Genomic DNA, 16717 nt, shown 5'->3' on the forward strand with positions numbered 1-16717 from the left:
ACTCAACATGTTCTGCTTCCAAGGCAAAGTTCACAAACCAAACCACCTACTTCTGGGTTTGCAGTGTTCTTAATCCAAGTTGTTCATAAACTAGGTAAAGGTAAAGGGACCTCTGACCATTAGGTCCAGTCGCGGATGACTCTGGGGTGGCGGCGCTCATCTCGCTTTACTGGCTGAGGGAGCCGGCGTACAGCTTCCAGGTCATGTGGCCAGCATGACTAAGCCGCTTCTGGCAAACCAGAGCAGCACACGGAAACGCCGTTTACCTGCCTGCCGGAGCGGTACCTACTTGCACTTTGACGTGCTTTCGAATTGCTAGGTTGGCAGGAGCAGGGACAGAGCAACAGGAGCTCACCCCATCGCGGGGATTCAAACCGCCGACCTTCTGATCGGCAGGCCCTGGGTTCTGTGGTTTAGACAGTGCTACCCACATCCCGTTCATAAACTAAGCTGTTCTTAAACCAAGGTACCACTGTAATGGGCATTATGATTTGGGGTGGGAAAGCAAAGCCTTCTTTTCCCTGTGGTCCCCAGGAACAATGAACAAGTTTAGGCACCTACCCATGACAATAGCATCCCCGGTTACATTCCACCTTCCTCTTTCTGCATCTTATAAATGCAATGAACTACATCCAGGGGCCAGCCATGGACATTTTGCTGCTTGAAGGATAAAGTGGGACCGCCACCAGTACAATATTAAGGGGAAAGCAGCCACTATTGCACCCAACATAAGCAGGCTAGCTTAAGGCTCGCGCGCACAGCTGTGTCCTCCCAGCACCTCTCCAACAACACCTCTCCTTCCCCCAGCATCCTCCACCTGAGGCAAGCAGCTCAGTCTGCCTCATGGTAGGGCCGGCATGCCTGTCAATGAGTAGCATGCTGTAAAGGATTCCCCCAATTCTTTTGTGGGCAAACCACAGGTAGGCATCCCCAAACTCGGCCCTCCATATGCTTTGGGACTACAACTCCCATCACCCCTAGCTAACAGGACCAGCGGTCAGGGATGATGGGAATTGTAGTCCCAAAGCAGCTGCAGGGCCAAGTTTGGGGATGCCTGACAGAGAATATGACCTCTGGCATCCCCGTCCTATGTAGGCCCCTTTTCCTCTCCCTCCCCCCTGTCTTAGGCATTTTGTTAGTTGGGAGATAATAAGCATTGTTAATTGGGTCTCGTTAAGGGCACGTGATCTACTCTCTTTTTTTCCGCTTCAGATTTTTATTTATTTATTTATTTATTGTGTATAATTTTCATTAAATTTTCTGTTTTACAATTCAAAATATTGATTTAAACAACCTTAAAATATCCATGGCTTCCCTTCTTCTCTTTCCATGGTCCATTTTTCAAATCATAAATCCCTGCACATTTTACATAAACGAAACCATTCAGTATTCCATTATTACATCCATCAAAACTTGTTTACACTGTTGAATTTATCCTAATGCTGCCAGGGTTTTCAAGTGTACACAATCCCCCCCTCCATATAGTCAATAAACATTTTCCAATCTTCTTTAAACATATGTTCTTCTTCTCTTATTTTATATGCTAGGTCCACAACCCGAACCATTCAGCATTCCTTTATTACATTATGATTTACTCTTTTGATGTTCTCTTCCAGTGGCCTGAAAGACTTCAAGCCCATTGGTCCCCTCACAAACCTAAAAACACATGCACCCTTTGTACAGTACCCACGATTTGGACCAGATCTTGATACAAGGAGTCCCCCATCTACTCTTTCTTGTAGAGTAGACTTTGCCAAACTGGTTCCCTCCAGATGTTTAGAACTATAACATGCTCCAAACTATACTAGCTGGGAATTATACTCCAAAACATCTCTTGGGCACCGAATTAGTGTTTTCCTGGGCTTTCCTCGGCACCTCACTTCCTGAGCGTCTGGTTTGGTGGCCTACCTGAATTTCTTGTTCCTCAGGACAGCATCCAAGATTTAAGGAAGAGGATTACAGTGCTCGATTGCCAGCTGAGAAAATCCGAAACTGCCAAGAAGATGTTTGAGGTGGCAACTGAAAAGCTGCTGCAGTTTGTTGAGGTAAAGGCGCTTTTTGGCAACTTCCTTCTCCCGAAAGGAGCTAGGCGTGCTGATTTATATTCATTTTTTGTTGGGTGTGTGGTTTTGTTGTTTTTTTATATACCTCAGAGCTGACAGTTGGAGCCAAACACAATAAAAGTCAAAAACGAATTCATCATCTGTGGTTTGTGAAGTCCAGATTTAAAACAAACTGCTGCGGCAGGGCCTCTTTAGAAGTAGTAAATCTGTAGCCAGAAATTTTGTGGTGAGCAAAGGAGGGTGTTATTGAAGGACAGCCAGATCATAAACATAGGTAGTGTGGTATGTTTAAAAGTTACTTAATTACATTAAAGATTTCAAAGCAAAATCTACTGGTAGATCTCTGGGTCGCTTTCAGTGGCTCCATCTCCCAGCTATTTAACAAAAGGAACCAAATGACTTTTCCCCACCCGAATTTGGCTGCTGAAATAAATAGATACAATGAGTGGACTCTTGTGTGAGATGACGCTCAGTCCAGCTCTGATACTGAAAGCCAGTTGAAGGATGTGCTCCGAGGAGCAAAATTATTTAATTATATGCCTTTTGCACCTGACTATGACATGAAGCCCTTGGGTTTCTAGCAATAAAGAAAAGAAAAGTAGACCCAACAAGCCAGAAATCTGCTCGCCACTGGTTTAGATTCAAGCCACAAGTATTATGTGATGTGGGCAGAGACCATAGAATATCAGCTAGAAGCTGAATGCTGCCTAGCTTGTGTTGATGCAGCAGCAACTTTTCCAGGCCCTTGTAGGATCAATATACCCATCTTCAAGAAGGCAACTTGAAAATCCAGCAACCATTAGGATGAACAACAACTTTGCTACCAATTCAAATCAGATGTGAATTTCAGCCAATAGGGCAAAGGTCATCTTAAGTGCAAGGTACACAAGTCTCGATGTTTCACGTTTAGCAACCTATTAAGCAGAGAAAAAGATGATGCTATAGCAAGCTTTCTGAAACCATATTTCTTGACTATCTGCCAACAGGTTTTGCCGGAAGTGCTGTTGGATACCTCTACTTCATTGACCAATTTAAGGTGAGAAAACCTAAGACTGGTATGTGCCACTGCAGCTGGTTTGGTGAGATTATCCTAAGTACGTAATAAATCATCCTCATCATTTTTAATTTGTATACCGTCTTTCTATCTTAACAATACTCAAGGTGGTTTACAAGCTGAAGAAACAAAAAATGTACATCTTATAGCCATCTAATGCAATACAAAAATGTGATAATAAGACATAACTTTAAAATAGGCAACCTACATCAAAAAAGTAACATTCAACCATCATTAGAATAGTATAAAATAATAATATCAACATATAAAAGCTAAACAGAAATCCACTCAACAGTTACAAAAAATAATATCTAAACTATAATCAATAAAACAATGGCAAGCCACAGTACATAAAACAATACAATACACATTGAGAAGCAGAGACGAGAGGGTAGAGCAAGGCAGGTGGAAGGAAGCATTGCCTGATGGAGTCTCTCCCCTCACAGTTCTTCCTCCAGGGACAGCTCCCTTATGAGGATTCCTAGGGTCGGAGGGTGGGGCAAGGCAGGTGGAAAGAGGCCTTGCCTGATGGAGTCTCTCCCCTCAATTATTATTTATATTTATATTATTTGTATTATTTATATTTATATTATTTATATTTATATTTATATTTATATTTATATTTATATTATTTATATTATTTATATTATTTATATTATATTATATATATTATATTATATATATAATATATATATTATTTGCTTTCGTAGATTTTCACGGGTACAGGAATGCAGGTTTTGGTGTCCTCGGGTGTCTTCCCGTGTAAAAGTTGGGGTGTCTAGGCGACGTTTCGACGAGGTCTCACTCGTCATCTTCAGGCTGGTGCTTTCGGCTTCTTGTTACTGGAACAGAGCAGGATCTCAGTGTTTGAGTTCCTATAAATACTGTTGAGGGGGTGTGGTGTATAGCCTCCAATGTTCTGGGCAGAGAGGAAGTTCCCAGGCTAGTGTGCCTTTTCTTCTTCCATAGGCTCACCTCTACAAAATCTCGCTAAATTTCTCGCCAAGCAACTTCAGCCCTATGCAGAATCCATCTCTTCACACGTTCCAAACTCCTTCCAGTTCATAGAAACAATAAAGAAGCAAAACCTACATCCTAATGACCTACTTGTGAGCTTCGATGTTGTATCTCTCTTCACACAAGTGCCCATTAATGAAGCCTTGACAGCCATTCAAAACAAATACAATCCCCCCGAATACATCTTGGACCTGACCAACCACTGCCTAACCAACACGTACTTCATCCACAATGGACAAAGATACAAACAGATAGAAGGAGCACCTATGGGATCACCCCTCTCACCGGTCATCGCAAACCTGTACATGGAACACTTTGAAACCAATGCTTTAGACAAGTCAGAACACAAACCCAAACTTTGGCTCAGATATGTTGACGACACCTTTGTAATTTGGCCACACGGGAAAGAAAAACTGGATAGCTTCCTCACACATCTCAACAGCCTACACCCCAAAATACAATTCACTATGGGAATAGAAGCCAACAACCAACTTCCCTTCCTTGACGTCCTAATCTACAAAAAACCTGATGGCTCCCTAGGACACACTATCTACCGGAAAAAAACACACACCAACCGCTACTTACATGCACAATCACACCACCACCCTGCACAAATAAACTCCGTAGCCAAGACTCTCATCTCCAGAACCAAACGCCTGGCTGACAAAGACCACTTGACAACTGAGTTACAGAATCTCTCAAATGTGTTAATTGCCAATGGATACCAGCAAAACAGGGTTACGAAGCTAATCCAAAAAGAAACACCCCCCAAAAACCAAGACACAGAAGAAAACAATGGCATGGCCCTCCTTCCTTATATCAAGGGCACTACAGATAAAATTAGCAAAATCCTCCATAAACACAATATCAAAACAGCCTTTTGCACCAACCAAAAAATAGCCAATATCCTCAGAAACCCCAAGGATAAAATCCAGTTGGAAAACCAAGGGGTCTATGAAATACCCTGCAAAGTCTGCCCAGCCACGTACATTGGACAAACAAACAGACGAATAAATGCACGTATCGCAGAACACAAGAATGCCGTCAAAAAAGAAGAAAAAACTTCCTCTCTTTTCCAACACATGAAAGAAACAGGACACGAAATTAATTTTGCAGATTCCAAATTGCTCTTTAACATGGAACATCACCACAAGAGAATAATCATGGAAGCCATCGAGATAGAGAAACACCCTCACAACATGAACAAGCGTGACGACACATCCCGCTTGCCAGACATCTGGAAATTAGCCCTCCCCACAAAAACTGACACCAGATCCAGAGGCACACAGAACGCTATCACCAATCAACCACACCAGACCCAAACCCAGACCCTCTCCACAGATAAATTACAGACACCATCCAGTAGCCAAACCATGGTGGCACCTCCGGATGCTGCACCCCCCTGCAATCCCTACACAGATCTGGCTGACACAGGCCACAAAACCACAGCTCGCCCCTATACACGAAGCCAAGCCAGAGCACAACTAAGTGCAGTACAGCCATCTTCTCAGAAAAACTCTTCACAAAGTTCAAGAGGTCAAGACACAAAGACTTTAGCAACTAATCCACACCTAATGACCCACCTAAGTGGTACTCAGGATATCACTCAAGAAATCACTCAAGATATCCCTCAAGTAATTAAGGAACAAAAGAAGAAAAGGCACACTAGCCTGGGAACTTCCTCTCTGCCCAGAACATTGGAGGCTATACACCACACCCCCTCAACAGTATTTATAGGAACTCAAACACTGAGATCCTGCTCTGTTCCAGTAACAAGAAGCCGAAAGCACCAGCCTGAAGATGACGAGTGAGACCTCGTCGAAACGTCGCCTAGACACCCCAACTTTTACACGGGAAGACACCCGAGGACACCAAAACCTATATATATTATATATATATATATACTGAAACACTTTCTGAATCTTATAATTACTATTTCTGCTAGTCACCTCTTGTAGCGCTTTCAGTTTGCAGGACTTTTATCATCTTTATTGTGTTAATACTAAGAATGTCCTGTGCGTTAGGACAATTAGTCATGCATTTTTTTAACCCACAGTAAAATGAGGCTGGGAAACAGTGACTTGCCCACAGCCACACAACTGAGTCTGTAGTAGAGACTTGACCCCAATTCTCAATTTTGAAAAAACAAAAAAAATTCCTTCCAGTAGCACCTTAAAGACCAACTAAGTTAGTTCTTGGTATGAGCTTTCGTGTGCATGCACACTTCTTCAGATACACACTGTGTATCTGAAGAAGTGTGCATGCACACGGAAGCTCATACCAAGAACTAACTTAGTTGGTCTTTAAGGTGCTACTGGAAGGAAATTTTTTTGTTTTGACTATGGCAGACCAATACGGCTACCTACCTGTAACTCTCAATTTTGAGTCCAACTAACACCTGTTCCTTTTCAGGAACATTGGAATTACAAATAAAGCTACCAATTTGGGATTAAAAAACCCCATTAATGACCACTCACCATGTATTAATAGAAATCTAAGAGTTGGAGGAATGCTTGCAGGCCATCTAGTCCAATTCTTTGTTCCATTACAGGCAGTTCTCCAGCTGGTGGACAAGGTTCTAGCCCAAATGGGATGGGGAGCTGCTAGGCATAGATGACAGGAACCCCAAGTCACTAGCCCCAGTTTTGCAGCCAGTAAGTCAAGCCTAGCAGAATTGAGACCATAGCAAAGGAAGGTGAGACAAAGCAGAAGTCCATGCCCAAAAGATCAGCAGGGCAAGTAGCACCTTGGAGAGCTCCCAAAGCTGCTTTGGCTAGTTGCTTGACTGTCCCTCAAAAAACCAATCAAACCAGCCCGAGGCTTAAGCAGGACTGCAGCTTCCTCTTAGCAGCTAGGCCCACTCTTATTGAGTGCATCCTCTACTCTTAAAGGAGCCCAGATAGTTTTAGGAGCGGTGGTATGGTGGCAGCCAGGTTTTTGCTATGAGCTCTGAGCTGGAGTCCGAAGGAAGGCAATATGACCTCTTCAGGCCGGAGGGGAACTGGCATCATGGGTTCTTCCCATGTTAGGACTTCAAGGAAATGAGGGATGTCCAAAGATGGTTGTGAGGGCAAGTCTTCCTTCCAGGGAAGATGAAGGACATCCTGCACCACTAGCATCTCTCACAACTTCCAAACCCATGTGTGTCTTTGTAAAGTCATATTGCAAGGTGCCCCTTCCTCCCCTCCTTTCTCACGCTTTAAATTGATGTGAGCCGCTTTTGGAGCAAACGTCTGCACCGCAGAATAACATAAATGAATAAATTTGCAATGAATGGACCTGTGGCCCTTGGGATGCAAACCATGTGCATGCCACTGGGCTGTGGCCCTTTTTCTCCCCCCCCCCTCAAAAAAAAAAACCAACCAGAAGGTTCTAAATAGCCAGGGTTCATCAGATTTAGCTGCCTTTCCTGTTTGCCCTGGTTCCTGTCGAATGGCCATAGAAACTCATTACAACTCCAAATGCCAGTTGGAAAGGATTCAGCCAAGAGTGAGTGCTTCTAGGGGCCCATTCCAAAGGACCAGAATATATCCGTGTAGTCCGACGGAAGGAATCAATGTCTCTTTGCTTTCTTTATTATTGCTATTGTTATTATATCCCAATGACCTGCCTGGGTTCTATCACATTCTGTGTGGCTTCCATCACATATAGAAACATAATAAAATGTCAAACATTGAAAACTTTCCAATACAGGGCTGCCTTCACATATCTTCTAAAAGTTGTGTCATTCTTTATCTCCTTGACGTCTGATGGGAGGGCGTTCCACAGGGAGGGCACCACTACTGAGAAGGTCCTCTGCCTTGTTCCCTGTAACTTCACTTCTCGCAGTGAGGGAACCGCCAGAAGGCCCTTGGAGGTGGACCTCAGTGTCTGGGCTGAACCACTGGGGTGGAGACTCTCCTTCAGGTATTCTGGGCTAACACTTTGAATTGTGCTCAGAAGCGTACTGGGAGCGTACTTCCATATAATTGCTGCCATTCACTGACACATGGAAAATAGTAAAGCACTGTGCTTGATGACAGTGATGCAGTGATGTAAAGCCTTCCCTTCAGTACTCATACTGGGTGGTTTGGCCTTCACACACACACACACACACACACCATTAGCAGTTTCCTAGTTAAAAATAAAAAGCTATGTTGAAGGCTCAGAACAGTGCGTTCTTCTAACTCACTCTTGACTTCTGTTGCAGCATAGTTATAGTTGAAAATGAGCATGCATTCAATGCCATGTGCAAGAATGCTGCAGCGTTGCGACTATAACATGGCCATTTTGTGTGTGTCTCTTTCAGTGACAGCAAAGCCACATTCTCCTCTAAAACACTCATTGCACGCCTGGGACGGAATGGACGCACTCTGCCAGCATCTCTTGCAGCAGAAGCTAAGGAACTTACTAAATCTGTCCGTGCCATTCTAGAAGCAGACTGTAAGTCTTAAATGTTTTCCCCCCATCTCTCTCTCTCTCTAAAGAAAAATGTTTGGCTAATTGTGGGTTGTGCCATGCATCCAGTGTGCGGTTTGTCAAAAGGAAAAGAAAATAGCAATCAGTGAGATGTTCAAAGGGTGAAAATAAATATAGCAATTCAGGTAGTTCTAGTATTTATGCTTCAGAATTAAGAATTCGGTTATTGAAATAGAAAATTGCTGATATGGAACGCAAACACCCCTGTTCCATAATTGTGCCTATTCTAGGGAGCAGTATTGTTCAACGCGTGCAAAGCAAGTGAAAGGCAAAAGGTTGAGAAGACCAGTTTGTGATGAAAATGTTATATTATATAGTGCTTTCTGAACTGGTCAGATGATGGTGGCTTCATAATTAGCAGTGACTAAAGCTACATGGAACATCTCTGCAGTTGTCCTTGTAACTTGAAGTGTGGATGGTATGGTTATTAGGCCATTGTCAAACTTCCTGTCTTCTGTTTCCTTGAAACAGAGGTGTGATCTTGAGTGAACGTAAACAGCAAATTGAGGCAAAAGAAATGTGTTTTTGAGATACGCAGTGCAGTCTGAAATTGGTCACCTGGTAAAAGGTAAAGGTAAAGGGACCCCTGCCCATTAGGTCCAGTCATGGCCGACTGGGGTTGCGGCGCTCATCTCGCTTTATTGGCCGAGGGAGCCGGCGTACATCTTCCGGGTCATGTGGCCAGCATGACTAAGCCACTTCTGGTGAACCAGAGCAGCGCACAGAAATGCCGTTTACCTTCCCGCCAGAGCGGTACCTATTTATCTACTTGCACTTTGACATGCTTTCAAACTGCTAGGTTGGCAGGAGCAGGGACTGAGCAACAGGAGCTCACCCCGTCGTGGGGATTTGAACCGCCAACCTTCTGATCGGCAAGTCCTAGGCTCTGTGGTTTAACCCATAGCTTTTGTAGACTAGTGCCCATTTCCCATAATCTTCTGTCTACCCTCTCTTGTATGGACTAAGACATTTGAAAAGTTGATGCTTGTATATAAAGTCTCTATAGCCACATTTCCCCCCCCCCCCAGGAAACAAAATCCAGTGTCTTCGCTTGGGTGTGGGAAGCAGCTTATTTGCAGGCTTCTCATTGCTAGGTGCGTGAGCTTCGGTTTAAGCTACGTTGCCATAGCTTCCGTAGCTTTGTTTAACAAGCTAGACCAAATTAAGAGGTAAGGGAGAGAATGGGAATGTCTAACGGATAAGTAGTGCTCTTACCACAAGAGGCAGTAAGAATAGCAGGAGCCACGGCAGTATTCGGGAAGCGGTTATCATTGCTCATAACTCTGTGATATTCAGAAACACTGTTGTTCAAAAGCAGGGGTGGGCAACCTTTCATGAGTCCCACAACTCCATCAGGGTTGGGCTTGGATTGATGGAGTCAGATGGAGGAGGAATAGGAAGAAATGAGGGCAGGGGGCTGGAGGGTAGGAACCAGGGTTAGAGGAAAGGTGGTCTGCCCTCTCCAGTGTGAGAGCCAGCGTGGTGTAGTGGTTAACAGCAGTGGACTCATAATCTGATGAACCGGGTTTGCGTCCCCGCTCCTCCACATGCAGCTGCTGGGTGACCTTGGGCTAGTCACACTTCTCTGAAGTCTCTCAGCCTCATTCACCTCACAGAGTGTTTGCTGTGGGGGAGGAAGGGAAAGGAGAATGTTAGCCGCTTTGAGACTCCTAAGGGTAGCGATAAAGCGGGATATCAAATCCAAACTCTTCTTCTTCTTCTTCTTCTCCACCCTGACTTCCCTGCTTTGGAGAGGGAAGCAGAGATACCAGCTCTCGCCTCCAGTCCTTCTGCAGATCAGATAACAGCTCCTGACCACAATGCCTCAAGGACCGCCTCTTTCCATATGAACCTACCTGGACCCTGAGATCATTTTCTGAGGCCCTCCTCCTCCTTGAGAGTTCAGGAGGGTGGCAACACAAGAATGGGGCCTTCTATGCAGTGGCTCCCCATTTGTGGAATGCTCTCCCCAAGGAAGTTCGCCTGGCACCTTCATTATACACCTTTATACACCTGGTTCCTTTTTAACCAGGCCTTTGGTTGACCTGATCAACATCCTATACCCTTTTAAAATGTGGCTCTTTTTGGGGGGGGTGTTACAGTGGACGCTTGGGTTGCGACTGTGATCCATGCAGGATGCACGTTCACAACCTGTAGTGTTCGCAACCTGCAGCGGCGCATCTGCGATTCGGCTCTTCTGCACATGCTCAAAGCGCGATTTAGCGCTTCTGCGCATACGTGACAGCCAAAACCTGGAAGTAACCCGTTCTGGTACTTCCAGGTTTCGGCGGTCCATAACCCAAAAAAACCACAACCTGAAGCATCTGTAACCCAAGGTATGACTGTATTGGGTTATTGTTTTGATTTTGATTTTATATATTGTGATCTTTTCTGTGAACTGCCCTGAGACCTCCAGGTGTAGGGTGGTATATAAATTCAATCAATCAATCAATCAATCAATCAACCATCACCTCAGTGAGAACTGGGAGAGGGTCTTGATCAGTTGAGGGGGTGAGACTGAACATCTGGCAGCAATGACTGTACTAGAGGGCATGGTCATGTCGCCCAGAACCAGGCATCTCATTTGCAGATGGGGCCAGCCCCCACCCTGATGGAGCTCACACTTGTAAGTCCAACATTCCCGCAAGGGGAGAGAGTCTCACAAGTGAGCCACCCCATGTCATTGTGAAAAGTTTGGCAGGGGCGTGGAGAAACTTGTTGGGACACTTTGGTTACTTCTGCCCAGTTCTGAACTACCGTATTTTTCGCTCTATAAGACGCACCAGGCACCTAGTTTTTGGAGGATAAAAACAATCCCTCTTGCTGTTTTGGCTTCTGGGAAAAGCCCCCAAGAGCCGCGCTCCCTTTAAAGAGCGCACGGAGCGTATGTGCAGCTCTTGGGGGCTTTTCCCCGAGGAGGGAGGAGGGACTGATGGGCTGCCCTTCTCCCTCCTCGGGGAAAAGCCCCCAAGAGCCGCACACACACTCAACACGGCTCTTTAAAGGGAGCGCTGAGCAGAGCCTCCCGCTTTCATTCGCCCCATAAGATGCACACACATTTCCCCTTACTTTTTAGGAGGGAAAAAATGCGTCTTATGGAGCGAAAAATACAGTACTTGCCCTGCTCCTGAATTTCTGAATCGTGAGTGTGTCCATTGCCGAGCCTGTGCCATTACTTTTCTTAACAAAGGTCTCTTATGTGACAGGCAAGAGGCTGTCCATGTGTTTTGGGTGGGAACCAGGACACAACCTGGTTGTGGCCTGTCCAGATATTTTTGGACTTCAGCTCCCAACGTTGGCTGTGCTGATGGGAGCTGGGAATCTAACAACATCTCAACGGCCACAGGTTGCCAACCCCTGTTCTAAAGAGGGAGGGGAAAGTGAAACATGACGAATTAATATTTCTCTGAAAAACAAAGCAACGCTGCACACAGTTTTAATGAAGTGTACACTTAACAATAAACATTTTACTTAAGCAGGTGCATAAAAATACAATATCCTTTGCTGTCCAACTCTTCTGCTAGCTGATGCTATTTTGCACTGGCAGTTAGGAAGGCAGCAGGCATAGATTGCAATGGTTTAAAAATTATATTTTTTAAAGCCTGCTTCAAAAAAATAAAAATAATACCAGCCTTCCACCCTCCCAAAATCTGAGTTTTACAACCAAAACTGGGGAACACTGGCAAATGTTGGTTGAAGGTATTTCAATGGAATGAAATCAATTATTGTTACCTTTAATGTCTCTTTAACATGTTTCCCCTTCAATTTAGCTGTTACAGATGTTGTTCTGAGAATTGTGGCCCATTCTTGGTTCTAGCTGTTCACGAGTCGCTCAGCGTTTGAGGCAGCTGTAGTGGCAGCATTTCTGGAGAGAGAAGTGTATAATTTGCCTTTTCAATTAGCTCCTCCCCCCCAACCAATCTGTATAAAGTCATAATAGTAATTATCCGTTCGCTTTAAGTTGGGAGAGAATAGTTAATTGCACTCATATTCTAGAGTCAACTGAGAGAAATAATAGTTGACCTCGATTATGCAAGCAGGATGAGTTTCCCAACTCGCTGAAGGACATATGCGATAGCAAAAGGTTTACAGGAGACTGATAATTCTGCCAAAAAAGGTAAATTCTATATAATACAATCCCTTTAAAAACTTGGTTAAAGCAAGATGCAGGCCAACTGGTACTTCCATAAGAAAAAATAACTGACTATTTCTTAATGCAGTGGTACCTTGGTTCTCAAACACCTTGGAAGTCAAACTACTTGGAACCCAAACACAGCAAACCCGGAAGTAAGTGTTCCAATTTGTGAACGTGCAATTTCCGAACGTGCTCCATTTTGAGTGTTACACTTCCATTGTGAGTGTTACACTGAGGTTTGTCTGTTCTTGCTAATTATTTTGCGTTTTTGTTTTTGTGGCTCTTTTTCTTGTTTTTATGACTGTGTGGAACACAGTTCAGCTACTGATTGATTGATTGATTGATTGATTGTGTGACTGCAGTACATTATTTATTGCTTTCATTTTATGGATCAGTGGTCTCGTTAGATAGTAAAATTCATGTTAAATTGCTGTTTTAGGGGTTGTTTTTAAGTCTGGAACGGATTAATCCATTTTGCATTACTTTCTATGGGAAAGCGTGCCTTGGTTTTGGAACGCTTTGGTTTTGGAATGGACTTCCGGAACAGATTAAGTTTGAGAACCAAGTGACTGTATACTAGTCACTTTAGGCCAGATTCTTATGTCCCTTTTCAACATGGCAAAGTCGTGATTGCTAGGTGATAGTTACTTAGTCCTGCTGTGATGTACCAAGATCTAGACACCAGTTTTCATAGTTCTACCACCACAGATAATTTTTTAATTAGTCCAGAAGCTCCCAGAAAGAGCCCAAGTCTGTTGAATCTGCTTTGAAAAACACCCTGATTCTCTCTACAGTGGTTCACTTCACTCTAGGATTAATCCGAACCAAATACACACCACTGCAGTAAAAAGCACTCAAGTTAAATCTGGGATGTGATACCTGCAGAAACCTCTGTAGCTGTGGTGGTGGAAAAGGAGATGGACTCTACAATGTTCTGAGTCCTTGCAGATTTAGCTGTGCATGCAGATTCAATGCATTCCAAAGCCTCAATAGCTAATATGATGGATCATAAGGGAAAATACATTCCCTCAAGACTGCGTAAAGCTTCAGTTATCAGAGATTCTGGAAGAATATGATGTTTACGCAATATTCAGTGCACCTTTTGTTGTCATTGTGACCTTGCTGAAATTTTCAACGTCACTAGCAGCTGGGTGGAAGAAAGCTGCAAATCCTTTTACAATACAACAGCAAGGCCAGGAAATTTGCTTTGAAGCATCCACTGGCAAAATTGTTGAAAGGCTGATGTCTTAAACTCAAGAATAGGAAGTGAATAGCATGGCTGCTAACTTTCAATGCCAGAGTGGCTAACAGGGGCAATAATATACCTTCTTCCCTGGATAAAATCCAACCCTCACTCATTAAGATCCATACTCAGAATAATACATCATGAAATTAAGACAGCCATGATTCAACAGATGTATTTTCATATGAGACTGATGGGAAGATAGAGTAGTACCTCTAGTTGCAGACTTAATCCATTTCGGGGTGCTGTTTGCACCCTGAAAAGTCCGCAACTAGAGCACCTCTGTGCGTGGCGCGATCGAGCGCTTCTGCGCGTGGTGAACCCAGAAGTAAAAAGTTCCGGGTTTGCGTGTTAGTAAGCTGAAAGTCCGTAATGAGAGCGTAACGCAACTAGAGGTACCACTGTACCAGTATAGGCCCCCTACACTCCTAAGTAGCATCCCTGCATATAAAAAGTAGATGATAATTTGCCCAGCCTACTCCGAAATCCTGATCCCTGAAAGGTGATTCTGCACTGAAACCATGTCATAAGGCTTTGAGGTGTGCTCTTGGTACTCTTCCTGAAGGAGCGTCTCCACCCCCATCATTCTGCCCGGACGCTGAGGTCCAGCACCGAGGACCTTCTGCCGGTTCCCTCATTGCGAGAAGCAAAGCTACAGGGAACCAGGCAGAGGGCCTTCTCGGTAGTGGCGCCTGCCCTGTGGAACGCCCTCCCATCTGATGTCAAAACGATAAACAACAACCTGACATTCAGAAGACATCTTAAGGCAGCCCTGTTCAGGGAAGTTTTTAATGTGTGATATTTTAGTGTATTTTTGGTTTCTGTGGAAGCCGCCCAGAGTGGCTGGGGAAACGCAGCCAGATGGGCGGGGTACAAATAATACATTATTATTATTATTATTATTATTATTATTATTATTATTATTATTATTCCATGCCTCCAAATCTGCAGATCTATCCTAAGGCACCAAGCGCTCTTCTATATTTGTGGATTTGGCTCTCCCCTCTATATAGCTTGCTCCCTGTGTAAGTTGTGACACCCCCCTCAAAAGGAAAACTAAAGGTGTGTTCACACAATCACAGTTTTCATGCAAGTTGTTTCCTTGTAGTCACTTCCCAGTGGTCATATGCCCCATAATTTATTTAAAATAGTAATCCTGCACTGCCATGACTAGGCAACCAAACGGAACTCATTGTTAAAACCAGACTCTCTGTGAATTTTCATTGTGGGGTGGCAGCAGAAAGACACCTTAAATTGGAAAATAACAATATATAAATTCACCCTAGACACTTTCTTGTTAGGATGGCCATCTGAACAGCTTGCTAAACATGTTCTTTGTTCAGAACTGATTGTCAGGCGCTGACTCGATTCGTTTTCTAGGCAGGAAGCAAAATATAATGGGAGTTATAATACCTTTCAGTAGCAGCACTTTCTGGACACACTCCTGTAATTTTCTTATCCTTCAGAATTACTATACTTTAATCTTAGGTGGTTTAGGTTCAGTGTAGATTATATGCAATACTGAAACAAGTATGTGAACTTGGAAGGTGCTGAATACACCAGGTAGCTCATTTGGTTAGAGCCTGGTGCTGATATTACCAAGGTTGCAGGTTTGATCCCCTTATAGGACAGCTGCATATTCCTGCATTGCTGGGGGTTGGACTAGATGATCCTCAGGGTCCCTTCCAACTCTGTGATTCTATGTGACTGCCTCCTTGAGGGCTAGGGCAGTCCCTGCTGTCCTAAAGGCAGCAGTGGTCAAACCTCTCTTGAAGAAGGCAAATGCATGGTTCCTTTAGTGTGAAAAAAATTACTGCCCTGTTTGGGGGCAGGACAGTGGAGTAAGTGGTGGCTGGACAACTCCAGGCAGTGTTGGGTGATACGCACCTTTTTCCATAGTCAGTGGATGGGAAGAACACTGCCCTACCAGATTCCCTAGACCTCTTGGCAACATTCAGTATTTTTATTGAAATTCTATACAGTGGTACCTCGGGTTAAGAACTTAGTTCATTCCGGAGGTCCGTTCTTAACCTGAAACTGTTCTTAACCTGAGGTACCACTTTAGCTAATGGGGCCTCCTGCTGCTGCCACGCCACCGCCGCACGATTTCTGTTCTCATCCTGAAGCAAAGTTCTTAACCCAAGGTACTATTTCTGGGTTAGTGGAGTCTGTAATCTGAAGCATCTGTAACCTGAAGCGTCTGTAATCCGAGGTACCACTGTACCGTCCTACACCCGGAGGTCTCGGTGGTTCATAGAAAAGATCACAATATATAAAATCAAAATAAAAGCAATAACGCAATAGGTAAAGGTAAAGGGACCCATGAACCGTTAGATCCAGTTGTGACTGACTCTGGGGTTGCGGCGCTCATCTCGCTTTACTGGCCAAGGGAGCCGGCGTACAGCTTCCGGGTCATGTGGCCAGCATGACTAAGCCCCTTCTGGCAAACCAGAGCAGCGCATGGAAACACCGTTTACCTTCCCGCCGGAGCGGTACCTTTTTATCTACTTGCACTTAGACGTGCTTTCGAACTGCTAGGTTGGCAGGAGCTAGGACCGAGCAACGGGAGCTCACCCTGTGGCAGGGATTCGAAGTGCCAACCTTCTGATCGGCAAACCCTAGGCTCTGTGGTTTAGACCACGTCCCAGAATAACCCAATAACACCCTCCAAAAAGAGACACATTTTTAAAGTGTATAGGACGTTGACCAGGTCAACCAAAGGCCTGGTTAAAAAGGAACTTTTTTGC

General features: G+C 44.3%; 1 protein-coding gene across 1 annotated transcript in view; it reads left to right on the forward strand.

The window, feature by feature from the left end:
- Nucleotides 1-16717, forward strand: part of STXBP4 (syntaxin binding protein 4) — a 137968-nt gene that overhangs the window by 53826 nt on the left and 67425 nt on the right. The window contains exons 14-16 of the mRNA XM_081899069.1: nt 1929-2045; nt 3050-3099; nt 8423-8556. Of these exons, the coding sequence (XP_081755195.1) occupies nt 1929-2045; nt 3050-3099; nt 8423-8556 (301 nt within the window). The remainder of the gene's footprint in view (nt 1-1928; nt 2046-3049; nt 3100-8422; nt 8557-16717) is intronic.

Source organism: Podarcis melisellensis (genome assembly GCF_964234715.1).
Source record: "Podarcis melisellensis genome assembly, chromosome: 2".
In the NCBI taxonomy this organism is placed as follows: domain Eukaryota; kingdom Metazoa; phylum Chordata; class Lepidosauria; order Squamata; family Lacertidae; genus Podarcis; species Podarcis melisellensis.